General features: G+C 54.6%; 7 protein-coding genes and 1 non-coding gene across 8 annotated transcripts; 5 read left to right on the top strand and 3 right to left on the bottom strand.

The window, feature by feature from the left end:
- Nucleotides 1-511: 511 nt before the first annotated feature.
- On the top strand, nucleotides 512-601 carry B0T26DRAFT_t239. The gene has a single exon. It is a non-coding gene; the product is annotated as a tRNA-Phe (tRNA).
- Nucleotides 602-854: 253 nt separating this feature from the next.
- Nucleotides 855-2243, bottom strand: B0T26DRAFT_654715 (uncharacterized protein; the record flags this gene model as incomplete). Its single annotated transcript, XM_060438568.1, has 3 exons — nucleotides 855-1489; nucleotides 1600-1933; nucleotides 1980-2243. The coding sequence occupies 3 exons, from the start codon at nucleotides 2241-2243 to the stop codon at nucleotides 855-857; spliced, it is 1233 nt and encodes a 410-aa protein (XP_060291147.1).
- A 2275-nt stretch (nucleotides 2244-4518) lies between these two features.
- B0T26DRAFT_655976 (uncharacterized protein) lies at nucleotides 4519-6625 on the top strand (the record flags this gene model as incomplete). Its single annotated transcript, XM_060438677.1, has 7 exons — nucleotides 4519-4787; nucleotides 4861-5217; nucleotides 5272-5500; nucleotides 5569-5682; nucleotides 5739-6380; nucleotides 6443-6479; nucleotides 6549-6625. The coding sequence occupies 7 exons, from the start codon at nucleotides 4519-4521 to the stop codon at nucleotides 6623-6625; spliced, it is 1725 nt and encodes a 574-aa protein (XP_060291146.1).
- Nucleotides 6626-7199: 574 nt separating this feature from the next.
- B0T26DRAFT_875320 (glycosyltransferase family 4 protein) lies at nucleotides 7200-9346 on the bottom strand. Its single transcript, XM_060448063.1, has 2 exons — nucleotides 8732-9346; nucleotides 7200-8653 (listed from the first exon to the last, which is right to left on the bottom strand). Exons 1-2 carry the CDS (start codon nucleotides 9208-9210, stop codon nucleotides 7657-7659), a joined length of 1476 nt encoding a protein of 491 aa, XP_060291145.1. The 5' UTR covers nucleotides 9211-9346; the 3' UTR covers nucleotides 7200-7656.
- Nucleotides 9347-9537: 191 nt separating this feature from the next.
- Nucleotides 9538-12495, top strand: B0T26DRAFT_725306 (P-loop containing nucleoside triphosphate hydrolase protein). The gene has a single exon (XM_060442754.1). It carries the CDS (start codon nucleotides 9702-9704, stop codon nucleotides 12168-12170), a length of 2469 nt encoding a protein of 822 aa, XP_060291144.1. The 5' UTR covers nucleotides 9538-9701; the 3' UTR covers nucleotides 12171-12495.
- Nucleotides 12496-12700: 205 nt separating this feature from the next.
- B0T26DRAFT_725305 (Hsp70 protein-domain-containing protein) lies at nucleotides 12701-16557 on the top strand. Its single transcript, XM_060442753.1, has one exon. The coding sequence runs from the start codon at nucleotides 13044-13046 to the stop codon at nucleotides 16128-16130; it is 3087 nt and encodes a 1028-aa protein (XP_060291143.1). The 5' UTR covers nucleotides 12701-13043; the 3' UTR covers nucleotides 16131-16557.
- A 2394-nt stretch (nucleotides 16558-18951) lies between these two features.
- Nucleotides 18952-20784, top strand: B0T26DRAFT_656592 (aspartic peptidase domain-containing protein; the record flags this gene model as incomplete). The annotated part of the gene is made up of 4 exons (XM_060438722.1): nucleotides 18952-19138; nucleotides 19401-19515; nucleotides 19722-19847; nucleotides 19953-20784. 4 exons carry the CDS (start codon nucleotides 18952-18954, stop codon nucleotides 20782-20784), a joined length of 1260 nt encoding a protein of 419 aa, XP_060291142.1.
- A 2327-nt stretch (nucleotides 20785-23111) lies between these two features.
- On the bottom strand, nucleotides 23112-24564 carry B0T26DRAFT_442059 (uncharacterized protein). The gene is made up of 4 exons (XM_060435049.1): nucleotides 24267-24564; nucleotides 24020-24109; nucleotides 23551-23885; nucleotides 23112-23337 (listed from the first exon to the last, which is right to left on the bottom strand). Exons 1-4 carry the CDS (start codon nucleotides 24326-24328, stop codon nucleotides 23312-23314), a joined length of 513 nt encoding a protein of 170 aa, XP_060291141.1. The 5' UTR covers nucleotides 24329-24564; the 3' UTR covers nucleotides 23112-23311.
- Between the last annotated feature and the right edge of the window lie 458 nt (nucleotides 24565-25022).

The raw sequence follows: 25022 nt of genomic DNA, 5'->3' as shown, positions 1-25022 counted from the left end.
GCCACATGGGCGGCGTCTTCCTGGAGGTCAGGCTGCGAACCCTAATGTCCAAGTGCACCCAAGCAGCCCCACATGTATGTGGAGCCTCCTCTGAAGTTTAACACCTGCCAACCAGGGGGTTCCCCAGTCCCCACACCCAATCCCGCCCTACGGTCCGCCCTGTTCCTGGGCGGCTGACCCAAGCACGTCAAGACGCTCATCGCTGAGCTGGTCCAGTGTCGCATCCATTCGGATATACCCGACTTCCGTATTGCATGTACCGGTACATCGTCAACGCTCCGAAGGCGTCGATGCAGGAGAACCGCAGAGATGGCGTGGATGTGCGTGGCTGACCTCCAGTCGTGGAACCACCGACCGGTTACGTATGTTTGAACAGGTCATGGTGGATGTGGATGGATGTCATATCCACAACTGCACAACCCACATCCACCCAGAAGAATCTGTCTCTCGTTCAGGGCCCGCCCTGGCAGCATCAACGTTAATACTGCTGTTCCACTTCAACAAATCCGATGCGGGTATAGCTCAGCTGGGAGAGCGTCAGACTGAAGTCCAACTTCAATCCTCTATCTGAAGGTCAAGTGTTCGATCCACTTTAGCCGCATTCCAGAGTCCAGCCAACTGGACATCACAGTTCTATTTTGCTGTAGTGGTCGTATTTTTGTTGCTCAAGCCTGCTGACTTGGGCCTTTGGTGACAAGCCTTCGCTGGTATATCTCGTTAATGCAATGCCTAGTCTTTCCACGCGTGTGGCTCGTTGTGCGCCCCGAGACCGTAATTCCGTCTTTGATGTATATATCGTAGCCTCCCAGGACGTTCCAAAAGATCGAATTCTGCAGCATCTGGCCCAGACGCCTCTAACTCCATCCTAGCCACCCGCCTTCATGTGCCCGGTCCTTCTCTTTTGGGTATAAAACCCCATTCATCAAGGTGCGCTCCTTGTTAGCAACGAACTTCTCTCGCGCCTCCTGTCCGCCCCAGGCCACAAGCATCTGCTGCGGGCGAATGAGCCTCGGCTCCTTGATGATGTCACTCCTGCCAACCTGCCGCATGTAGAGCGCTGGAACCACCGCCATCACGTTTGTGAGTTTGGCAGAAAGCTGCTCTCTCGTGGGCTTTGGGCTCAACTTGGCAATGTTGAATGTCTTGCGGTGCTGCAGGATGTTCTCGCATCGCAACTTGTGTAAGTCGTCCAGGAAGTTAGGATTCTGCGCTAGCTCGTGGTGTGGATTCCACATCATATATGTATTCAGATCGGTATAAAAATGGTGCGTTGATGTGGCCATTTTCTCGTGCAGTGCCACGGCCGGCTTGATGACAGTGTCTTGCCAGATAACGCAGAACTTCTGAATATCTTTGGAAAAAATCTTGAAAGTTGATGCCAAGTTTAAAGTCAGTTCCCTGATCCAATCTGCTCGGCCCTTTTGGTACTCGGGGGAGCAAATAACGGCATTCAGTGCTTCAGCTCGCCACGTTCTCATCGCGAAGAGATCTGTAGATATTTCTTATTAGCAGCTAGAAAAAAAACCTATAAAGCGAAAACCGAAGAAGGACACGAAGATGGTAGAGGGCGTGTGTGGGTTCGTCGCAAGGACCGATTACCTCTCTTCGGCTCAACGTTGTTCTGCATCGACGTTTCCACAGAGCTAAGAACCTCCACAAAGCCGGGAACGACTCCGCACAATATCTTGCGGAAAATATGAACCTCAAGATACCGCATGATGATGGCAATAATTATGTCAATGTCGGTTTCTGGAAACAAGGAACCGTGCATAAGATCAACGTGGGTCTGCAGCCATTTTCGAAGAATGTGAATTTCAGGAGACCGTTTCTTTGCTGCCGCCAAGACCTCCTCCATCTTTTTGGGGTGTTCCAGGACAGGTTCGGCGAATCGGGTCACCCAGTCGGTGATTCCGTTCACCAGATCGTCATATTCCTAGTGGGAGTCAGCCTTGTCCATGCATCATGTTCAGTAAACCTACCCGTCCGACTTCATCAGGCGTGAGATCCTTCCGGTAAGGCTGCAAACTGAAGATATGTGACCGAGCATCATCTAGGTCTGCCTTCAAGCCTCTGTTCTCTGCCTGTAGCCTCTCCAGTTCCTGAACAAGAGCATCATTTCGAGTCTCGGCACGGTGGATGAGCTTCTCTTGCTCCCTCACAAGTGCTTCAGCTGCTTGATCCGCTTCCTCTGCGTGATGGCCTGTATATCTGGGCTTCCGCAACTCAACCTCTCGTTTGAGCATATTGATATAGTCTTCTTCGCGGAGAGAAGTCGGGGGGTCATCTGGCCGTGTTGGCGGAACCATTTCCGATCTTCCATTCTGCTTTATCTCTAGCCGGGAAACTCCCGAAATGGCGGCATCTGCACCATCCTGACTGAATGCGATGTCGTGAATATTGGTATAGTTGATCACCCGTAGGTCTTGGCCCTGCTGTCTCGTCGGGTTATCTATGGAAATCGCAACCGTTCCTGGATTGGGGTTGATAGGGATCTTATCCTGGCGTCTGAAAGTCTCTTGCGACTGTGGCATCTTTGCCGACCCGCCCCCAAAGGCAGCTCTGAGGTCTTCCATAGTGTAAGCTGCAAGCTAGATGTGCGGAAATTGGCTGGTGAAACTAAATTCTGGGAATGCCAGGGTTGGAAAGGGGCCGACCAATGTAAGCTCTCGCACCTCCACGAATATGGGCAAATCGAGGGCGCAGTCTCATTGTCCGTAGAGCAAGTAGGCTGCTCTGAGATGCGGATTCCCCGGCCGAGGTCGGAATTGAAGATTTGACTGAAAAGGTTCTGAAAGTGGATGGTACCGTAGGTTCCAGTACCGACACCCGGGGAAGCAAGGGCTGGACACTGGCGTAAGGAGAACTGTGGGTGTTGGAAGCTGCAAGGAAGGGATGGAAAGCAGCAGGTAGGGAAGTTAAATGTCTGAACTAGACTTAGGTTGGGATTTAAAATAGAGAGGCGAGGAAGGAAGGTGGTGACGTTGAACATCAAGGGCAAGTACGGCTGCCCAAGGTATCTTCCTATCTAAACCGCGTGGTAAGGTACCAAGATTAAGGTACCAAAGGCAGTCACACTATGCCGGGTACCTAGGTTCGGGTCAGATTCGTGCCATCCGTGAGCGAATGCAGGCCTTTATACTTGGTGGACTGGAGGTTGTGAAGTTGGTGGCAATCAATCCCTCTCAGTTTCCATTGCAATCCCCAAATCGATAGAACGGAGCACACTGCGTGCAGTCCACACGGCAAGTGCACCGCCGTTGACTCTAGAACTAGACTAACCCCAGCCCTACATTTATTTCCAACTTCCCTGTGAGAACGTCCGTGTCTCATCCTGATTTAAATCCGAGGCTCCGGATCACAGATCACGAAAACCTTCAAGGGATGGGGGGAAATCCCCGAACATTGCTCTCCCCCACCTGGCAGCGTGTCAACTTGGCCCACTCCACCTTATTGGCCAGGGGCCTACCGTAGGTTTACGCAATGCAATATGGCAAGAGGTACATGTACTTGTGACATTGGGCAAGCTGTTGGACGCAAACCAACCTGGACGGTACCTCACTACCATCCAGCAAAATCCTATAAGAATGCCAACATCCAATTGTTTGCTGTTCTTGGGTACAGCTCTGCAATTAATGCTTAATGGAAGGGAATCATTTGGCGAATTAGAACTTGAGAGGTTACTGCAGCGCTGAGCTGGTTGGGCATACTTGACACGAGAGAACGACACTTTGGGTGACTTCGGGGCAGAGTTGCCCTCGAAATAACAGATGTAGTCGCAAAATACCCTGGGATGTCTGGCTCCCGGACTTCGTCTTGAATGCCTACCCTTGCTAACTGAGATAAAGACAACCATTGTCCATCTGGCCGTTAAAAGACGTTGTCATGGCACTATTCCTGCCCGTACTGGCAAGGTACTAGTACTATGCCTTTGACGTCTTGGAAAGTCTCAGCACGTCTTGGATGCTGTCGGGTACAACTGAGCAGGGCTGTCAGGTCCTGTGATGCCTTCGACTGTTATAGGCAGTTACGATCGAGGCCTCATGACCGCTTCCATTGCCAGCGAGGGAAAGCGCCACCTGTGCTGAACAGTCTCCTTCCATCGTCTCCACTTCAGGTACAAACCGCACAGCTCATTCACATTAACTTGAGAGCGGACTGGACAGATAATTCCAGGTCAGTAGAGCGGGTTGCAGCATGACCTTATGGGCATTCCCTTGGTAGGATTGAACCTTCCGCGTTGCCACCTGGACCACTCCCGTCTTATCACGTTTAGTTTTCCAAATCAAGGTTTACTTTGGCTTCCTCTCTCAGACCGCCCCGTGTACCACAGCACTGTGTCCCTCTCGATTTAGGCTCAGGCGATCTTCTCTTTTCCTTTGGCGTACCTTGTTTTCTGCCGCGAACATCATTCTACAACTGGCCTGTCCGCCTACTGTCACCGAGGCATCTCGCATCTCATCCACCGTCACTGAGGCGAGAACCTAACCTCCTAACCACGCTAATACAGAATCAGCCGAAATGGATTTCGACAAGCTCTCTATTTTGGAGCGCAAGATTATCGTTGGAATCGACTTTGGCACCACATACTCGGGGGTAGCTTGGGCGGAAACGCAGCGTCCGGATCGCCGAGTAGCCATTACATCCTGGCCAATCTCCAAGACGATCCGCGAGGGGGAGTCTTCAGACAAAGTCCCGAGTAAGCTCCGCTACTCGGGGAAGGACGTTGAATGGGGATTCTCGATTCCCGTCACCGCCCCTACGGAAGAGGTGATTGAGTGGTTTAAGCTGTAAGTTCACGTCTGAGGACGGCAACACTACCTCGTGTCTGATTGTGTCTGGCATGGTTGCTGATCGCACTAGTGGCCTCGACGGTTGCCTCGATTCCATCGGTGGCGAGCTAGGCAAAAAGGCGAGTGCAAATATTGGCGATGTCGATAAGGTCATCACCGACTATATCTCAGCTCTCGGTGATCACCTCATGTACACGTTGCGTGAGAAGCTCGGCGAAGGTGTTGTGAAAAACACACCATTGGAGCTTGTCGTTACCGTTCCGGCAATCTGGAGTGAGCAGGCGAAAGAAAGAACAAAACAGGCATGCCAGCGCGCACGCGGTCTCTCGCTAACCAAGTCCACTATTCACCTCGTTTCGGAACCTGAGGCCGCTGCCATGTATGCTCTCCAGGGCCTGGATCCCCATAACCTCCTGATTGGTGACAGGTGAGCATCCATATCTAAGGCGATGAGCAGGGCGAATGAACTGACTGGGGGCAGCTTCGTGATCTGCGATGCCGGCGGTGGAACTGTTGATCTCATTACTTACACCATCGTCAATCTCAAACCAGCCCTAGAGGTTCGGGAGACCGCTCCCGGGACGGGTGCTCTCTGCGGTTCAACCTACATCAACATGAGGTTCAGAAACTTTCTTAAACGCAAGCTCGGGGGAGAGGAGGGGTTTGACGACGAAGTGCTGGCTGAGGCAATGGAAAAGTTTGAGAAGACGGTAAGCCAGAGCGTCTACACTCCAATCGTCTCTTTACGCCCACACATGATACCAATGACCTGATTTAGATTAAACGCCAATACACACTGGGTGCCTCTCCAGACGATACATTCCCCATTCCTGTTGGCGGAATGGCAAACAACAGTGAACTGGGTATCAATCGAGGCCGCTTTGCGTTGAGGGTGGGTTGACTGAGCGATTTGGCAAATGTGATATGCGTTGGCTAACACCACACAAGGGCAGGGATATACGCGAAATTTTTGAACCTGTTATAAGGGAAGTTATCCAGCTTGTCATGGACCAGATCAGAACGAGCAAGGTCCCGATCCGAGCCGTGTTGTTGGTTGGGGGCTTCGGCTCATCCAACTACCTGAAGGAGCGATTGCGCAATGCCATCGGCAATAATATCCACATCATGCAACCGCCGAATGCGTGGCTCGCTGTCGTGCATGGTGCCGTTATGAAAGGTCTTGCCTTAAGCATGCCCGAGAATAACAAGCTAGTCAGGGTTGGGAAACGCAAGGGTCGCAAACACTATGGAACTGAGTGGCGCACCCAATATGACCCTCTTCTCCACGGCAACATCAAGAAACACTGGTGCGGGCTAGACGGCTGCTACAAGGTCTACACGATGGAGTGGTTCATCAAGAGAGGAGACGACATTTCGGAGAACGAGCCTTTCTTCACTTCGTTTGTGTGGACCGGCTCCGTGAGCCAGGGCAAGATCCGCAAGATCAAGATGGATATCTACACCGACCGCACGGCCAGAGATGCCCCCATTGCGCGGGACGGAGATGTGTCACTGCTTTGCCACGTTGAGGCCGACATCAGCCACATCCCCGAGAGCCAGTTCGCACGTCGCAAGGGTGTCGATGGCCAAGTAAGCAGCTCTCCCGACAGCCACTCGTCACGGACCACCCCGCTAACAGCGTTCCCCTACAGTTATACTATGAGCTTAGTTGCAAGATCGAGGCAGTCTGTATGTTCATAGTCTAACCAACCACCCAGCCCCGATGTGTTCTATACTAATTAATTTCTCCTGTCTCAGATCTCTCCGCATCCACCCAATATACTCTGCTATTTAACGGCCAGAGATACAATTCTGTCACGACCGAGTACGTCTAGTGGCACTGGTATCGACAAGGAAATACTATGGCATTTGCTGGACTGGTAGCGTCGTTTGGATGGCGGTCAGATTTCTTTCGAAATTTGAACACCTTGAGGGGGGAACATACAACGTTGATTTTGCTCTGTAGTTAGTACCTGTGATGATTTCTAGCCGCAGACCTGCAAGCCTCTATTTTCTCACGCCAACAACTGTATTCACTGCAACCTAGTCTCTGGATGATCAGTCGCCGTGTGGCTTTTAAAGATTTTAGGTCTAGGTTGCGGGATAGCTCGACTTGAATGACTTTTCCGAGGCAGGCAGTGACCGCTCGTAAAAAACCCGCAAACCTATCTCCCTCCTACTGATCCCTGGCAAAGGCCTCTCCTCGTCAGTTTCATTTATTAGAATCTGTACTCCATAACCTATTTCTGTTCAAGCACAGCGCTAGTAAGCGGGCTTCGCAACCAAGGTCCCGTATTTATACACTTATCGCAACCGCAATCGCATTTATTTGGTTCGGTTTTGCCTTGCCGCTGGAAATTGAAGCGAGCATCTCGTCTACGCCTTTACTGAGTAATACAGAAAAATTATTATTAGATTCATATTCGGTATATCATATTCGAGACTAAGCTTGAGCCTGAATTCTACCCGGAATGGAGAAAGGGTTACATAGTAATTCGCCTTTCATTAAGCCTGACTTTATCTCCTTCATGAGTTAGCGGGCCACCTGGGCCATAGATGCCATCAGTCCCCTTTGTGTCACAGCTAGCGCGACATCGCTTAATGACTCTAGGTATTTGCATCGTGTTTGCTACCGGCGGCAGATAGCTGTTGCTGTCATTGTTTGACGTCAACATAGTTGTAATGGTTTGCGTTGTATATGTTTCCAATCCCTCAATCTCGGGGCGAGTTGGGATTTATCTTGCTCATTTACCCCTTTCTAGCTTTCGGTAACCGGTAAAAATCCGGGATAAAGCGGCAGAGAGATTTATGAGAGCGGTTGCCCGCTGTAATTAGCACGCGTGGCTAGATATGGAGAATCGCCTGATCACCACCTGCTACGCGCGTCTTTTACGGTCTCTTTCTGCTCGTTGATGGTTTTTCTTGGCCAGTCCGGACATATGTCGATCTTTTCTCTCGGAAACCAGAGCTCCAGGAAAACAAAGAGGAGGTAATCGACGATGACGCAAATGCAGAACAGCTTGCCCGCCCAGATACCGCAGCCGTAGTAGCGCTTGAGGCGGTCGATGAGGGCGAAGCTCTGGACGCCGGAGCGGCCACGGGTGGCGCTCCAGCTGGCGGCGTTGGCGGCGTCGTAACCGTAGAACTCGGCCTCGCTGATGGCGCCCGAGATGCCGTTGTAGACGCGCTCGGTACGCGTGGCCACGTTGGTCCACGAGTACATGGTCTTGACCTGCTCGTGGAACAGCTCGGTGCGAACCTTATTCGCGCGCAGCGCAGCGATAGCCTTGCCCGTGGCTGCCACTAGGTCTTCCTCCTCAGGCTTGGCGAAGACAGTCATGTGCGAGGGCAGCACCTCGGGGATCCCGCCCACCTGGGTACACACGACGTAGAGCCCGCAGCTGGCGGCCTCGACGATGACGGTGCCGAACGCCTCCGTCAGGCTCGGGTGGAGGTAGATGTGGCCGCGCACCATGACGTCGCGGACCTCTTCATGGCGGACAGGGCCGAGCATCTCGACACGGTCTTGCAGGACATTCTGCTCAATCATCTGCTCTAGATCGATGGCCTTGGGTCCGGAGCCAGCAATGATGAAGCGCGTGTTGGGGTGGTTCTGGATGATGCGGGGAATGGCGGCTGTCAGGAGGTCTGTGCCCTTGTTGTAGAACAGGCGAGAGATGACAACAATGGTTATCGTGTCATGGGGGCCCAGCTGGCGGACAGGCGGGGGGCTGTGGCCGAACGAGTTGGCAGATACTTCGGGCCGGCTATGCAATGGCTTGAAGTTTTCTGCCACTACAGCATTGGGGATCACAGATACCATGAGCGGATCTAGCGAGGCTCTTAAGACGGTGTTTTCTTTGCTATATCGGAGTGTTAGTTCAGGGGTTCAGGGGCTGAGGGGCGAGGGGCTGAGGGGTTGTCGTGGCAGGGGGGCGTACCAGGTGTGGCTCACGCAGATAACATGGTCCACGTCACTCAGACTGAACTTGAGCAGTTTGTTGGCCATGATGCTCGCAGCATCGGCGAAGCCAAATAGGGAGTGATCGGTGTAGACGGTGCGCAAGCCCATGGTGCGGGCATGGAAGATGGCCTCGTGACACAGGCTGCTCAGGCTGGCATGGCCGTGCACAATGTCGATGCGCTCGCGCAGCATGATGTTGCGGAAGACGGGGAAAAAGGAGAAGACGGTCGGGAAGCTGGCCGAGCGGTAGATGACCAGGAACGGGACATGGTAGACCTTGATGCCGTTGGTTAGGTAGCGCACGCCGGTCCTACCCTCGTATGCATGGGTGACGACGATAACCTTGTGGCCCCTGTCCCTCAGCTTGGTCGACAGCTGATAGATGTGGCTCTCAATGCCGCCAGGCTGCGGAAAGAAAAAGTCGCTGACCATGGCGATATTATAGGTCGGCGCCATTGCTGCTGTTGCTGCGGGTGTGCTGGCTCGCACGCCCTCATTTTTATTATATCTGGGCTACGGCGTTGACTAGACGCTGCTGGACAGCCTAGTCTTTGTGTCGAGAGACGCGGCAGCGTCGCGACTTCGGGCGGTGTTTCACAGGCAGTGTTCAGTTGGAGCTTCAAAGCATCCATAGCGCTAACCTAAGTAGGTAAGGTGCACTTGAGTTTGATGGTCGAGTTGATAACATAAGAGCTCTTTGGGAAGGCGGTAAGCTCTGGCAATTAAGGACCCAGCGAAAAAAGTTGTCGTTCCGTCGATTGACCCCACATCTCGCCTGGAGACGGCGGCCGCAGCGCTGTCGCGTCCCCTGAAGGAAACATCGAGTTGAAGCCCGTGATCTTTCTCCAGCAAGATACCCCCGTACACCTTAGAGCTTTCGTCTAAGGTTCGGAAATTCCGGGTTTCCAGATTCGCCGCCTCGTATTTGGCCTTACTCTTGTTTTGCGATGCCTCCATACGCCCGCTACATCCCGCCTCCTAAGAGCAAGGAGCCAGAGCCATCAACACTTGCGCAGCCAAAAAAAATCGTATTTGGCGAAGCGGACATCTCCGCCCCGACTGCGACAAATGGAACTCAGCAAATAGACGACCAAGTGGCCGGCAGGATAGAGGGGAACCAGGCAAAACGGGCAAACCCGATCGCAGATATATCGGATCCAGTTGAGAGTCCTGCAAAACGGCGGAAGAAAAGCAGGGCCGAGATTCTGGAGGAGGAGCCCCCATTGAGCGAACCAAAACAATTGGCCTCCAAGAAGCGCAAGAGCAAAGGCGAGAACCGGGAAACAGCGAACATTCAACAAGACGTGTATGAGGAGAATGCTGCTGGCAGAAAGTCCGAATCACCCGTGGACCGAGCCCTACAGCCTGACCAGGAGCCGAAGAAGGAGAAAAAGAAGGATAAGAGGAAAAAGAAGTTGAAGGAGGGTGCCTCGGAGGCCGACGCGGCTGGAGCTGACGGCGATGATGTTCGTAAAAGACACAAGTCTGTCTTTGAAAAGATCGGGAAGGCTCTCCAGGCGAGCAGCGCAGTCGAAGCAGGAGAGGGCGACTCGGACAAAGAGACGCTAGAACCCGAGGAGGTGCATGGCCTCGAGCCGCTCCCACAACCCGCACCAGCGGTGTTCGATGCATCCAAGTTGAACTACGAGACGCTGCCTCCTTGGCTTGCTTCTCCTGTGCGTGTCACTGCCGACATGCGGCGTCCGTTCTCAGAGTTGGGAATTAGCCAGGAGTCGACCAAGGTTCTCGAGTCCAAAGGATTCAAGGATGCGTTTGCCGTGCAGACCACCGTGCTTCCTCTCTTATTCCCATCGGCGGACAGGCAAGGCGATGTCGTTGTCGCTGCCCCAACCGGGTCCGGAAAGACAATGGCATATGCGCTTCCAATGATCCGCGATATCAGCCAAGCCCAGACAACCAAGCTCAGGGGAATCATTGTGCTGCCCACCAGAGACCTCGTTCAGCAGGTACAGGCGGCTTGTGATGTCTGTGTCCCTGCGTTCGCCATAGGCAGGGGCAAGAGAGTCAAGGTCGGAACCGCAATGGGCAACAGGGCGTTCAAAGAAGAACAATCGACTATTATGGAGCAGGAACAGAGATACGATCCCCAGGGATATGAGAGGTATCTCGTGAAGCAACGACAGTACGTCAGCCTAGATGACTCGGACACGGAAGAAGACGACCTAGGCCTGGGCAGCTCCAAGCCGCTACCTTATCATGTCGTCACCCATGCATCCAAGGTTGATATCCTCATTTGTACACCCGGAAGACTCGTGGAACACATTAACAAGACATCTGGTTTCACTCTCGATTACGTCCGCTGGCTGGTTGTGGATGAGGCAGATAAGCTGCTCGCCCAGGACTTCCAGCAGTGGCTCAACACGGTGATGGAGAAGCTGAGTGTCGAAAGGCCGGGTGCCCGAGACTTTCCAGGATCGAACAAGAGTGGCGTCCGCAAGGTTATCCTCAGCGCCACAATGACGCGAGACCTAAGTCTACTAAACGGACTTAAGCTGTCAAGGCCCCGGTTGATAGTACTCGAAGGCGCGAAGGCTGGCGAGCACACCCTCCCCAGCCTTCTCAGAGAGTCGGTCATTAAGGTTCATGAACTAAGTCTCAAACCGCTCTATCTGGTCGACTTGCTCGACAGCGGAAGACTGGTTGCTTCCAGTCCCGACGCAGCCGCAGTCGCCAAACCTACGGAGTCGCAACAAGATGCTGAAAGCGCGTCCTCTTCTGACGAGACTAGCGATTCGGACTCCTCGTCTTCCTCTGATGAAGACTCTGATAGCTCGTCGTCTATCTCTTCCTCTAGCGCTTCATCTGAAGGCGGGGATAAAGCCCGCTCCGCCAAGACGACGCGCACTCTACTAGCCAAGGGAAAGAACTCCAATGCGTCTGTTCTCGTCTTCACAAAGTCCAACGAGGCTGCCCTGCGCCTGTCGCGCCTCCTAGCGATCCTCGTACCAGATCTCGGGCCCCTTATTGGTACACTCACATCGACGACAAAGACGTCGAAGCGCGCACAGACTCTGCGCGCATTTTCCCAGGGAAAGCTCCAGATTCTTGTCGCATCAGATCTCGTATCGCGTGGTATTGATCTCTTGAATCTCGACCACGTGGTCAACTATGATGTGCCCATCAACGAGACATCATATATCCACCGTGTTGGCCGCACTGCTCGTGCCGGCCGGGCAGGACACGCCTGGACGTTCGTTGAGCACGCTGAGGCACGCTGGTTCTGGCGCGAATTTGCCGGCGAAGGCAAAGATGCTACAACAAGCATTGTGCGGAGTGGGAAAATTGAGCGTGTCAGAGTCAGCGGCAGCGACAAGGACGGTGGTAAGTTTAGCGAGGAGCGGATCAAGCATTACGAAGCTGCGCTGGAGCAGCTGCGGCAAGAGGCCGGGGAGTGAAAGAGGCCATAACGTTGGAATACAAATGAACCCAAAAGGGAAAGAAAGAAAAGAAAGGAAAGGAAAGGAAGGGTTTTGTTGGCTATACGATTTAATGTGAGCATCCAACAGCACCGTGCCATGTCCACTTCAACTCAGGTTCCGAGTACGTCAGGGAATCAGAGCTTGACACAATCTCCGGCCCGAGGCTTGATAGTCAAGAAGCTCACAAAATAGCCGGGAATCTTACTAAACCAGGCTTGACTATACGACTGACTATCATAATGTGACCGAAAATGACTATGCTTCAAAGAGAAAGCTGCTGTGGATAAAGATGTAGACGGGAACCAAGATCGGTGAGAACATCCTAAGTTATGTAAGCAGCCGCACTTAGGCCCTTGTCCTGCACAGACGGGAAGCCATCCGCCTTATTATTGGAGAAACGGCATTTGATTGGCCGCAGCGGCTCGGTTCTCTGGCGTTACATCAGCGGACAAGGGTTATACTTTTCTCCAACTTGTCCTTTTGTGAGAACAGGTTGCCAGATTCAAAGAGGACATCCAATACACTGCGGGGCCAGCACAGCACCAAGCTCACCAGTTGAGGCCAGATTCGTGCTCTTGCTAGCTGGTCTGTCTCTACCATAAGAAAGTAATTACCGTATTTTTTTTGTTTCCTTCGGGGCGTCCCTTTTGAACTTCCTGCGACGCATAGCGTTCTTTGCTTGCCTCGTGTTCTTCCATTGCAGTCCTTCCTAGACTACGGCTAGGCCGTGGCAAGCTTGCATTCAACGGGGCACCGTCCCTTAACTACACCCACGCTGTCGATACCCCTCCATACTATTCCGTCCTCAACCCTCGAATCCCGACAGACAACCCACCACACCCGCCGACGATGGCGCGGCCAACGCTATCGGCCTTGTCCATATTCCTTTCGGCCGTCTTGTTCTCCGCCCATGTCTTCGCAGTGTCGGCCGTCTTGGGCGTCGACCTCGGGACCGAGTACATAAAGGCAGCCCTCGTCAAGCCCGGCATCCCCCTCGAGATTGTCCTCACCAAGGACTCGCGCCGGAAAGAGATATCGGCTGTCACGTTCAAGCCTGCGTCCAATGGCCCTAGATCAGGCGCCTACCCCGAGAGGGTCTACGGCTCCGATGCTATGGCTCTCGTCGGCCGCTTTCCCGGCGACGTCTACCCGAACCTCAAGACCCTCCTGGGCCTGCCTGCCGACCATAAAGCCGTGAAGGAGTACGCCGCGCGTCACCCGGCACTGCAATTGGAAGCTCACAAGTTGCGGAACACGGCCGCCCTCAAGAGCGCCGGCGCATTCACCCCCGAGGAGGAGGCTTGGCTGGTCGAGGAATTGCTGGCCATGGAGCTGCAGAGCATCCGGAGCAACGCCGAGGCACTAGCCGGTGCCGGAAGCTCGGTCCGCTCTGTCGTCCTGACCGTCCCGCCCTTCTACACGGTCGAAGAGAGGCGGTCGGTGGAGTTGGCGGCCGAGTTGGCAGGGTTCAAGGTCCTGTCGTTGATCAGCGATGGGCTGGCCGTCGGCTTGAACTACGCAACGAGCAGGCAATTCCCCAACATCAACGAAGGAGGCAAGCCCGAACACCACATGGTTTTCGACATGGGTGCTGGCTCGACCAAGGCCACAGTTCTCAAGTTCCAGAGCCGCACGGTCAAGGACATTGGCAAGTTCAACAAGACGGTGCAGGAGGTTCAGGTTCTCGGCAGCGGCTGGGACCGGTCCCTCGGCGGCGATGCGCTCAACTACCTGATTGTGGATGACATGGTGGCTAAGTTTGTCGAGTCCCCCAAGGCGAAGAAGGCGGCTGTGGCCGCCGAGAGCGTCAAGGCCCATGGCCGTGCCATCGCCAAGCTGACCAAGGAGGCGGAGCGGTTGCGTCATGTTCTCAGCGCCAACCAGGCAACGCAGACAAGCTTCGAGGGTCTCTACGACGATGTGGATTTCAAGTACAAGATCACCCGCGGCGAATTTGAGGACATGGTGGCGGCGGCGTACGTTTCTAGGGTTGGCGCGGTCGCTCAGAATGCGCTTGACGCAGCTAGCCTCCAGATTAAGGATCTCGACTCTGTGATCCTGCACGGCGGGGCCTCACGCACTCCGTTCGTCCAGAGGGAGCTCGAGAACATCCTCGGCGGCGGTGAAAAGATACGCACCAATGTCAACTCAGACGAGGCTGCTGTTTTCGGCGCAGGCTTCAGGGCGGCAGAGATCAGCCCCAGTTTTCGTGTCAAGGAGATCCGGGTTTCTGAAGCCGCCGTGTATCCCGCCGGCATGAAGTGGAAGAATGACGAGGGAAAGCCCAAGCACCAGCGTCTCTGGACTGCTGCGTCGCATCTCGGCGCCCCTGCCAAGGAGCTGACCTTCTCTAACCACGAGGATTTGTCTGTCAACTTCTACCAGCTCACTTCCGAGTCCGTGGAGGCGGATACCAAAGTCCTGACCACCACGAACCTGACTGCCACTGTGGCTGAGCTCGTTGAGAAGTTCAAGTGCGAAAAGTCGGATATCCGCCTCAAGGTCAGCGTTCGCCTTGCCACTGAAAACGGTGAGGTGGATGTGACCAAGGCTGCTGTGGAATGCGAGGCCGACGAGCCAGAAAAGGAAGGTTTTGTTGACGGGGTCAAGAACCTGTTCGGCTTCGGCAAGAAAGAGCAGCAACCTCTCAAGGACGACGGGGCCGAGGCTCCAGAAGCAGGCGCTTCAACTTCGTCTTCGTCTTCGTCTCCGTCTCCATCTTCGTCTTCCACATCCGAGACAACCTCGACCTCGACCTCAACCTCGACAACATCATCATCCTCGGGATCTGCATCCGAATCGGCAGATGCCAAGTCGGCCAGCAAGAAGAAGCAGCTCATCGTCATCCCAGTCAAGTTCACAGTTGAGAAGTCTGGCATTCCTCAACTGCCTAAGGCCGATTTACTCTCTATCAAGGACCGCCTCAAGTCGTTTGAAGCGTCAGACCGGTCCCGGAGGCAGCGGGAGGATGCGCTGAATCAGCTGGAAGCATATACCTACAAGATCAGAGACGTGGTTGAGAACGAAGACTTCATCGCTGCCTCCACAGCCGCCGAGAGAGAAAAGCTGGAGAAGAAGACCAGCGAGACCAGCGATTGGCTTTACGGCGAGGGGGCAGACGCCACACGAGATCAGCTCAAGAAACGCCTAAAGGACCTCCAGGACATCGTAAACCCGGTGCAAAAGAGAATTGAGGAAGCGTCCAAGAGGCCCGAGCTTGTCAAGGATCTCAAGGACGCGCTAGTCAAGACCAAGGAATTCGTGGATGACATCAAGAAAAAGATTGCCGACCATGAAGAATTTGTGTCATCTCAGGCTGCGTCGTCGAGCTCAGCTACTTCCACCAGCAGCGAATCCGCGACGACTGCAGCTCCCTCTGGAGACTTTGACGGACTCGAGGATGAGGAAGCGGCTGCCTCGACAACTAAGACTTTGGAGATGGAGGACCTAGAGAAAGAGCGGGGACCAGTCCCGCCTCTGTACACTCTGGACGATCTAAAGGAGAGCGAGGACCTGTACGTCTCCATCTCTACCTGGCTGGAAGAGAAGGTGGTTGCGCAAGACAAGCTCGGAGTCACCCAAGACCCGGTCCTGCTTATAAAGGACCTCACAGACAAGCGAGAGAAGCTGGACAAGGCCGGAATCGACCTTGCGATGAAGGGGGTGCGCAACTTTGAGAAGAACAAGCCAAAGGGCGCTGGCGGCAAGAAGCCCAAGCTGAGCAAGGAGAAGACAAAGCCAGCCAAGCCGGCGCAGACAATCAAGCTCTCGCCGGGCGAAGACGGCAAGATGCCCACGCAGGAAGAGATTGATGAGATGCTCAAGAAGTTCATGAAGGAGCATCCGGAGGCGGCAGAACAGGCGTCCAAGGCTCAGAGTGCGGACAAGGAAAAGGATACCGGAGAGGAGACCCCGCGCAAGCATGAGGAGCTATAGAGATGACGGATGCATTTCGGCTGCTTTGGTTATGGAGTTTTGGGTGAAAATGTAGATCCATACAATACAAATGGAACGAGGACATGGTATGTAATACGTATATATATACATGTATATTCTTGTCTCGTATGTGGGCGGTGGTTAAGTTGCTGTGTTGGCCCGATTCCAGATGGCACCGAGCAAGCTTGGAACAGGTAAGAATGGTTGTCAGAACTTATATAATACTGCTCTCGTTTGCGAATGGCTATCTACTGGCACGGAAGGGACGTTGAGATCCGCGATGCACTGTTCCCCGGCCGGTGGTATCACGCACAGGTGTCACGGCAGCTTGCATACAGATACGTACAGAGAGGACAGCAGCGTGGCCCAAATAGACGGCCCCGTCGTGCCAACAAAGGAGGCGCCAGATTCGCGCTGCAAGGTGCCACGAGCTGAAGGATCGAGCGGGTGACAGCCGGTCCCAAGGAGTCGTGGTTCCTTGGAGCTGTCTGTCCAGAGGACTTGACGCAGGCAGTCTCGACAAGGGGCCCCGAAGAGATATAGACTAGAGTAAGTACCTTTTTTTTCATCTGCCAAACATGCGCTGCCGTGGCTAACGAGAGACAGACTGAGACAGACCGGGACAGGCGTCTCCGTCCGGCTTCTCCCGCCCGAGACTACGACTAATACTGACACTCAGCTCATGGGCGGTACCTTCCTGTTCATATGTAAGGTACTGTACCTAAGGCAAGGTAAGGTAGGTATGGTATGTATGTACGATGGCGGCTACTGCCAATGTTTGTGTAAACACTCGTGCTGCGCATGCCGCCTGTGGCTACCCGGCGCGCAAACTAAGCTGTGTGTCATGACCCCCTCCCTCCCCCGGAGATCTAGGAAACAAAGTGCCGTGTAGAGAAAAGGGGCTTTGCTTTAGTCCCATTCCGCCCTCGACGTCTTCCCTAGTACGCATCGCTGGCCAACTGCGCGGAAGTCTCCGAGGGAGGGTTGGTTTTGGCCCCGGGTCCGAGCGAACAGCAAGCAAGCAGCTGGGCCGTGGCAGATTCTTTTTCATCTCTTTTTTATTTTACTTCCTGCTTCTTCTCCTTTCATCTGATATGTTCGAGGCAGGAAATGAGCCAGGGCGGCTGGGTGGGTGGCACAAGCTCCGCACGTCAGTCACCAGTCCACCAGACTCGTGTGTGCCCATGGAGGAACAACGACGACCCCAAGACTTGTTTTTTTCCCCTTCCTTCCTCGCCATCCATCCCATCCCATCCCCTGCCTTCCTTCGTTCTCATCCCGTCCCAGACCGTAGGTCGGTAGAAACCCACAGCCCCGTCACGTTACACTCCAAACGGTCACCGGTGTTCGTATCGTGCGCTGGCTGCTGCCCCGCGGGTGGGCCGACGCAGCTGGAGCCAGAGAGTAGATATTATCTAAAGAAGGGGGGGGGGGGGGTAGTGTAAGGTCCCGGGAACGGCCCCAAGCCGGAGATTTTGCTGTGTCCCTGCCCTTCCCGCTCCCGTTTGCACCCGCGCGAGACTGCCCTGCTTAGGTATCCTTCTTCTTCCAACGTCGCCCCGCCAAAGCACGCACTTACGCCTGCCAACACGCGAAGATCCTCCCGTTCGTCCTGCTTGTTGTCTCTTCTCGTAGCCGGTTGGTCTGTCTTGTTTCCCTCTCTCTGTCTGTATGTGCTTCGTCGGGCTCGTCGGCGTGGTCGGTGGATACCAAGACTAGTAGGTAGGTAGGTAGGTGAGTGAGTGAGTGAGTGCGTCGTGGTTCAAGCTGTCCCCTTCTCCTTCTCCTTCCCCTCATCTCATGTTTATCTGGTCTGGGCGATGGTCCTTTTCTTGACGTATTTCTTGCCGCTTACCTGCTGCTGCGCTTGCCCCTCGAGCCGTTCCTTCCCCCTCCGCCCTTTGCCACGAGAGCGAGAGTCCTCGGTCTACCACCCACCCCCACGCGCCAGACCCGGCCTGCCACGCGCTTCACCTCGCCGCCGTCATTTTAATTTCACTTCACGGCAGAGTACCCCGCGCTGCGTAGAATACCTTCCTTGTGCGCACCTTCCACCTTCCACCTTCCACCTTCCCCCTTCCACCTTCCCCCTTCCACCTTCCCCCTTCCACCTTCCCCCTTCCACCTTCCCCCTTCCACCTTCCACCTTCCCTCTCCCACTTGTCTATCTGCCTGCCTGTCCCCCTAACCCTCCCCTCCACAGGTAATTCCCAAGGAAACGTTCGCGAAGTAATACCTTACCTTATCCCACCCCCACCCCCACCCCGCCTCTGTCTTCCAGCCCGGAAGGTACCCAAACCGCCTTGTTCTTTCCCTCCCTCTACTCGGCCCGGCCTTCCACATGGTGCTAGGTTATTGGTGCGCTCCTAACAAATTCTCACGCAGACCCGCCTCACAGCTTCATCTTCGCCCGCTCCTAGGGTGTCAGTCCGTGAGTCGACCCGGCGGCCAGACACCACATTCTTTCCGGCTTTTGATCCTCTGGCGCACATTCACTCGTTTCATTCTTTTTCCTCTTCTTGACCTCTCCCTTCCCGCGGTCCGATATAGGAGAATTTATCCATCCGCCAGCTATCTGAACTGCGTCCCGGGTAGAGCAGGACAGCGCTGATCGTAGCACACAAAGGAATATCGCAATAAAATATCGCGTTATTGTTTGGTTCACTAGACTGGCCGACGAGAAAACACGATGACGGGCGGTTCTTCGAACATGTGCCTCATCGCCCTGCTGCTGGCCGCGGCCCTCGTCGCCCAGGCCTTCCCGCTCAATCTCTTCGGCCTCGGCCACCACGGAGGAGCTGGAAGTGGTAGCGGAAGCAGCATGGTGGGAGGAACCAATGCCAAAGAGAACGACAACAGCGCCGGCGCCTTCGCCATCTCCGTCGTTCGCAACCCAAACTACAACCCCAACGGCCCCGCCCAGTACATGCGCGCCCGCGCCAAGTACGGTTCCAGCGTCCCCGAGGGCATTTCGAAGCTGGTGTCAAACAAGGGAGCAAGTAAGCAGAGTCCCCCCATCTGTCTCGCGTTTGCGTGCTTTTAATTCTTTTGCGCTTTTGGCGGTGGTGTTGGATATATTTTCTCTCGAGTGGTTGCCTGGACAACTGGCTTTTCGTTTCTGCTGTGGTGTCATGGTGGCACTTGCCGTTCAACCATGTTGCCACCTTGCTATGTGTGCAGCAGGGGGTGAGCTGGGATATAAGAGAAGAAGGAAACAGGAAATATAGGAAAAGAGAAACAGTTGCTAACTGGCCGCCTGGCTCTCTCTAGTCGGCGCTACCGATGCCTTTAGCGTGAACAATGACCGCGAATATCTGAGCCACGTCGGTTTCGGCACGCCTCTCCAGAACTTCTCCGTCGACATGGACACTGGTTCGGCTGATGTGTGAGTCTTTCTGTCCCTTGAGCGCCCCTGTTGCTGTTTTGCCTTTTTCTGGGAGGCGTGGATTCGTTCCCAGAATGCATGTCATGTTCCATTTGGCGAGGCTGTCCCCGTGTAATACCGCTGTCTATTATGAGTTGATGACGAGGAGATGGGGGCAGCTAAAAGACACTCTGGCTAACGACTGACACGGCTCGTTGTTACTACAGGTGGCTGTTCACGTCCGAGACAAATCTAGTTGATATGCCGACCCACCCGTACTGGAACATCTCGCAGTCTTCAACTGCGCAGAGGCTGAACGACAGCAGCTGGGTGATCACATACGGTGAGTCAATGTCTCCGCCTCTCCCATACAGCTCGATGGCCGTGGATGATGTCGGAGGGCACATATCTTTGTAAACAAAATCGCTGACGCGAATCTGTGCGAAAGGAGACGGCAGCGAGGCTTTGGGCACGGCGTGGACCGACGTCGTCAATGTCGGGGGAGTGACGGTGCCCAACGCCGTGGTCGAGTCGGCCACGTTCGCGTCCGAGTCGCTCCTCGAAGACGCGCAGCTGACGGGCATCTTCGGGCTCGCTTTCGCGCTGCCGAGCCACGTGCGCCCGCAGCGCCCAACGGTTCTCTCGACTCTGCTGCCGCTGCTCGACCAGCCGCTGTTCTCGGTCGACCTGTGCTGGCACGCCGACGGCCGCTACCTGTTCGGCAGCATCGACACGGCGGTGTACGCGGCCGAGGATCAGCTGCACTACGTGCCCCTGTCGGACGACGCGCGCTTCTGGGAGTTTATGTTCACCGGCTACCACGTCGCCGGCCAGGGGTACTGGTACCTTTCGCACTGGAAGGTCATCGCCGACACGGGCACCACGTTTATGCTGCTGTCTCCCGACGTCGTCAACCAGTATTACTCGCAGGTCCCCGGCGCCGTTTTCACCACGGTCGACGAGCAGGGCGACGGGTACTGGAGCTACCCCTGCAACCTCCGCCTCAACAGCAACGTGACGTCAAACGAGCTGCCCGACTTCAGCATCGGCTTCGACAACGACTGGTTCGCCACCATCCCGGGCCGCTTCTTGAACTACTCGGTCCTGCCGCCAGAGGCGGAGCCAGAGTCGGAACGGCACTCGGCTGAGCCGTCCAGCTGCATGGGCGCCCTGCAGATCGTGCCAGCGGGCTCTGAGTTCGGCATCCTCGGCGACGTCTTCCTCAAGGCCGTCTACGCCGTCTTCGACGTCGGCAACAAGCGCGTGGGCTTCGCCCGCAAGACGCTGTGAAGAGATCAAACAGGAAAAAAGAAAACCGATCACAAAGAAGAGTAAAAAGAAAACCGGGACAATAAACAGAATCTACGCCACTAGGGTCTAATCTTGCGTGTGTGTCTTTTGAGAAAGAACATAAAGAGAAAGGGGGGGAGATCCATCTTTTTTCTTTTCTTTTCTTTCCTTTTCTATCAGCCTTCTCGACTTCCCCCATTCCTTTCTAGCTTTCTACGAGGCTGCGGCGGCACGAGCACATCGACAAAAAAAAGAGGAGGGAGCATATATGCAGTGTGCATCTTTTTTTTCTTTCTCACGGGCGGCGTGTGTGGGAAGGGGTTCTGGGAGCAAGTTTGGGTGGGCTTTCTTTCTTTCTGATATTTTCCTTTTCTAATTCGGGGACCTAACTCTCTTCTTTGTATGTGTACTTTTGTCTGTCGGCGTTCTTCCTTTTGCTTTGGTGGCGGTGGTGGCCCGTAAGCCGGGTGCGTTCGCCAGCGAAAAGGGGGTAAAGTGGGAACGACGGAATAGAAGGGGGGCGTCTTACTCGCCATAATAACTCTTGGTTCATGAAGATTCAGAATCTCAAAAAATGACAATTTGGGCTGGCAATAACCTACCTGGCCTACCTATCGAGTTAATTGATGATGTGTATTCTCTTGCGGGGGTGAGAAAGCAAAAAAGAAGAAAAAAGGCATTGCCATTCCGACTGCAGCAGAGCCGCACTCGCACCTAGACCCGCATGATTTTTGGGGCTTTTCTGGACGTTCATGCCGCGCAGCCGCAGCCGCAGCGTTGCAGCAGAGGCCATTATGCCGGCGGGCGCCGACCCGGCTATCAGCTTGCCAGTTTGCAAATAGCCGGACTATGCGCTGTGATTCCCCTTTCCCATTTCTCTTCCCCAAGAAAGAAAAAAAAGGTCCCTGTGGGTAGCCCTTGTCTATCTACTGCTCGGTTTACTGTGAGGTATAAGGTGTAGCGGAGCCCAGAGCAGGCGAGGCATGGGGAGAGCAGGCGAGGCATGGGGAAGACAGGGACAGGGAGAGCAGGCGGTAGGGAGCCCCCTTCAAACGTCGAGACTTTGCGAATCAAACTTCCAGTTGATCCCCCCGCCCCGATTCCTTCATTCCTTTGACCAACTGCTTCCTTGTGGAAGGCCACTTTTCGCGGAGGTAAAGAACGGACATAAACACAAGAGAGCCGTTGTCTTTCTTTTTGCTGATGGCCGCAAGTAAAAGTGATGTGAGATTCTGATGCCCGTTAAATAAAAGCTCAGACTTAGAGCTGGCAACGTAACCCTTTTTCAGATTTACACCAGTCTCCCGAGCACAGATATGCGGTCCACACAAGTCTTTTCAAGACGACCGTATTCGCTCTTTCTACTTCCTCGTGCTGCCGTCTACTCCGTACACGTAAAGACAAAACGATGAGACTCTGTAGAAGAATGATGACTTCTAGGGTATTATTTCCAACACGCAGATGGCGGCAGGTTGGGCAGGCAGCAGTCCGCATATGCATAGACTCAAGCCCATATTATATTATGTACAGTACGCCGTAGAGATTCATCCACCGCAGAGTTGACTAGGCCGAGGGAGATGCTTCCCCTTCTGCCTCTTCACTCATCCGCTGCCAAACAACAAAAGCAACTCAATTGTTGACGAGCCGCCCCTCGGCATGCGCGCATATCCTGTGTCACTGACAACCACTCTCAAACCTACGCACACATGACGCAGAAACACAGAAATAGACAAGCATAGACGATTCTCCTCAAATGCAAATCCCGATCCCCCCGGTGCAAGGAAAAAGAGAATGTTTGACAATAAAAAAACGCCAACAGTAATTAACCATCAGAATAACATGACTGCCTGCTCTCACGCCGTAGAATGAGCAGCAGTACTGAAAGAGCAGGAAAGAAAAGAATAAAACATGTCTCTCATGCCAGGGAAAGCCCGACAGCAAGAAAAGGGAGACAGTAATCAACAGCCAGAGCCCGACAATTGACGGTGGTGATGATGACGACGATACACAAAATGTATGACGATGCGGTGTTGCAAAGTATGATGGAATGGGCTGTATGCAAAGTCTTTTGTGGCCATTGTCCCTTTTTCGGCCTGTCGCATCCCGCCCCCTCATTTTGTCGATCATTTGCTGGGAAGGGTCTGGGTCAGGGGTAACAAACCGCAGGAGCCTACTCGGCGGAGCTGAGATAGGTAGCTGAGCGGCAAGCCAGTTATTATCCGCAAACAAAGACCTGTTTGCTGATGACTGTGGGTTGCTGCTGCTGCTTCATGTGGGAAATTAAACAAGTCTAGCTTGTAAATGGAGAAAGCCATCGTCGTAATCGTTACGCCGTCTATAGGAAACGAAAGTGCTGCCAGCAAAGAGAGCATGTCTGCACAATCGCCCGACTTGAAAAAGGAGCGTACTCTTTACAGCTAGGTCCTGCGATCAATGGACGGCAGATATAGGGTTGGTTGGAGAGGCTGCCGGCTGTCGCTGAGGTTGCGAGGAAAAGGGGAGACTGCGAAAATGTTGTCGGAGAAAGCTAGGCGTCCTGCTCAAGGTCACCGTCTGGCCCAGCAACCATTACATAGTCAGCAAAACTCAGGCTCTCGGACATGGACTTCGTAGACGCTGAATCGTCTCGGTCAGCCCGTTTGACTCGTGCAGTGGAGGAGGAAGAGGTGGTGATCGCAGTGCCGGCAGAGGGGGATGCGCCCAAGCGGGATTGGGACTGTGTTGGCGGCCGGGGGACTCGGGGGCGGGTAACAAGTTCGCATTCACCTTCGCTGCCCACGGGGGTTGGCGGAAGTGCTCCCGGGACCGCCTGTTGGCTCTGCCTTGTCGCGAGTGGCCGGCCACTGTACTTCTGGTTTTGCTGCTGCCCCTGCTGGCCCCGCGGGTTGGCAGGGTGGTCCTTGACTGGGGGCGCTGGGGGAGCATTCGGGTCGTCGAATGCGTTTGCCAAGGACGGCCGCTGTGTTCGCGGACTACCGCTCGGCCTCCCGTTCTGGTTTTCAGCGCCGGCGGGCACCTGGGTCTTGAGGCGCTTCTCCATCTCGCGGATGCGGGCTTCGAGCTGCTCGAGCTCCGACGTCTGGGTATTGATTTGCTGTTTTCTGCAAGCACGTCAAAGCTTCCAAATCAGCCAACCGATCGCCGGAACCAGTCTGGCGGCTCAGGTGCAGTTGCCAAGCTTGGCGCGCCGAACGAGACTGGGAGGAGACGGCCTTCCGTCTGCTGGGAGACTGACCGCTTGTTCACTTGTTCGTCCAGGTCTGCGACACTGTTTTCGATGCGGAAGATGTCGACCAGCTCCTGCGAAAAGGACCTGGCAATCGTTCTGCGGCAGGCGAGAGTAATGTTAGCCGCTGCTGCTCACGATGCGACCTCACCGGCGTGGGATTCATCTCGGGCATTGTCTTGTCGGCTCCAAAGTTGGGCTGGAAGATAGGGGGCGGCGGGATGGAGAGGGGGGCAAGAGAGAGGGGGCAACGCACGATTGCGGGCGGCGGCCGCTCGGCTTCCAGTCGCGATCAAGCTCCTCGTCTGTCATGTTCATGTTGGGCAATCGGTGACGACGAGGCGGGCGTAGACTTTTGCGAAGGTGCGAGGAATGGTTATGGTTTCTGGGGCGTGGTTATCGAGCTTTGGAGGGTTGCGAGTTGCAGGTAGCCTGGTGGTGGCAGCCAAATGCAATAACTGAAGAGCAGGCCCCGTTCCAGCTGTTGGCAAGCGGCAAGCTGGGCCGAAGTCTGCGACGAACTCCTGACAGGCCTGGAGGAAGGTTGGCACCCACTGGCGCCCTAATTCGGGATGGATATTTGTCGCTAGACCACTACCAGCCGGGGCCTAGTCCACACTAGCGACAGGGGCTGAGGGGCGGAGGAGGGAAAGGGAGGTAATGCAGAAATGCACGGTAATTACGCTGTGCTGCGTATCGGTTTGAGAATGCGAGCGAGCCGCCGTTAAATAGATGGATGGATGGATGTTAACGAAGCTGAACCTCGCGTCCGGCATGAGGTGGATGACGGATGGGGCCTGTTCCAGACTCTGAGGAATGCGGAACTATTTGTAGGCAACTACCTGTCTGCCTACCTTCCCTACCTTCCCTTCCTTCCCTGGTGCAACAGATACACACATGCTGCCGACCTGTACAGAGAGGTGGAAGGCAACAATGCGGTGCGCTCAATCTATACTACGAAGGCCCGCGGGCTGCCTGTCTTTGTCCGCCTCGCAACCGTCTGTGACCTCAC

The sequence above is a fragment of the Lasiosphaeria miniovina genome (genome assembly GCF_030549165.1).
Source record: "Lasiosphaeria miniovina strain SMH2392-1A chromosome Unknown B0T26scaffold_7, whole genome shotgun sequence".
NCBI lineage: Eukaryota > Fungi > Ascomycota > Sordariomycetes > Sordariales > Lasiosphaeriaceae > Lasiosphaeria > Lasiosphaeria miniovina.
This window is presented reverse-complemented; position numbering and strand designations above follow the sequence as displayed.

Bases quoted from the DNA above. Each gene is read 5' to 3' on its own strand.
- B0T26DRAFT_875320 (XM_060448063.1), bottom strand. From the start codon at position 9,210: ATGGCGCCGACCTATAATATCGCCATGGTCAGCGACTTTTTCTTTCCG. The intron at 8,654-8,731 runs GTACGCCCCCCT...ACTCCGATATAG, and splicing joins ATCTGCGTGAGCCACACCTG to CAAAGAAAACACCGTCTTAA.
- B0T26DRAFT_725306 (XM_060442754.1), top strand. From the start codon at position 9,702: ATGCCTCCATACGCCCGCTACATCCCGCCTCCTAAGAGCAAGGAGCCA.
- B0T26DRAFT_725305 (XM_060442753.1), top strand. From the start codon at position 13,044: ATGGCGCGGCCAACGCTATCGGCCTTGTCCATATTCCTTTCGGCCGTC.
- B0T26DRAFT_442059 (XM_060435049.1), bottom strand. From the start codon at position 24,328: ATGAACATGACAGACGAGGAGCTTGATCGCGACTGGAAGCCGAGCGGC. The intron at 24,110-24,266 runs GTGCGTTGCCCC...CGCCTGCCGCAG, and splicing joins AGCGGCCGCCGCCCGCAATC to AACGATTGCCAGGTCCTTTT. The intron at 23,338-23,550 runs GTGAATGCGAAC...TTGCTGGGCCAG, and splicing joins AACCCCCGTGGGCAGCGAAG to ACGGTGACCTTGAGCAGGAC.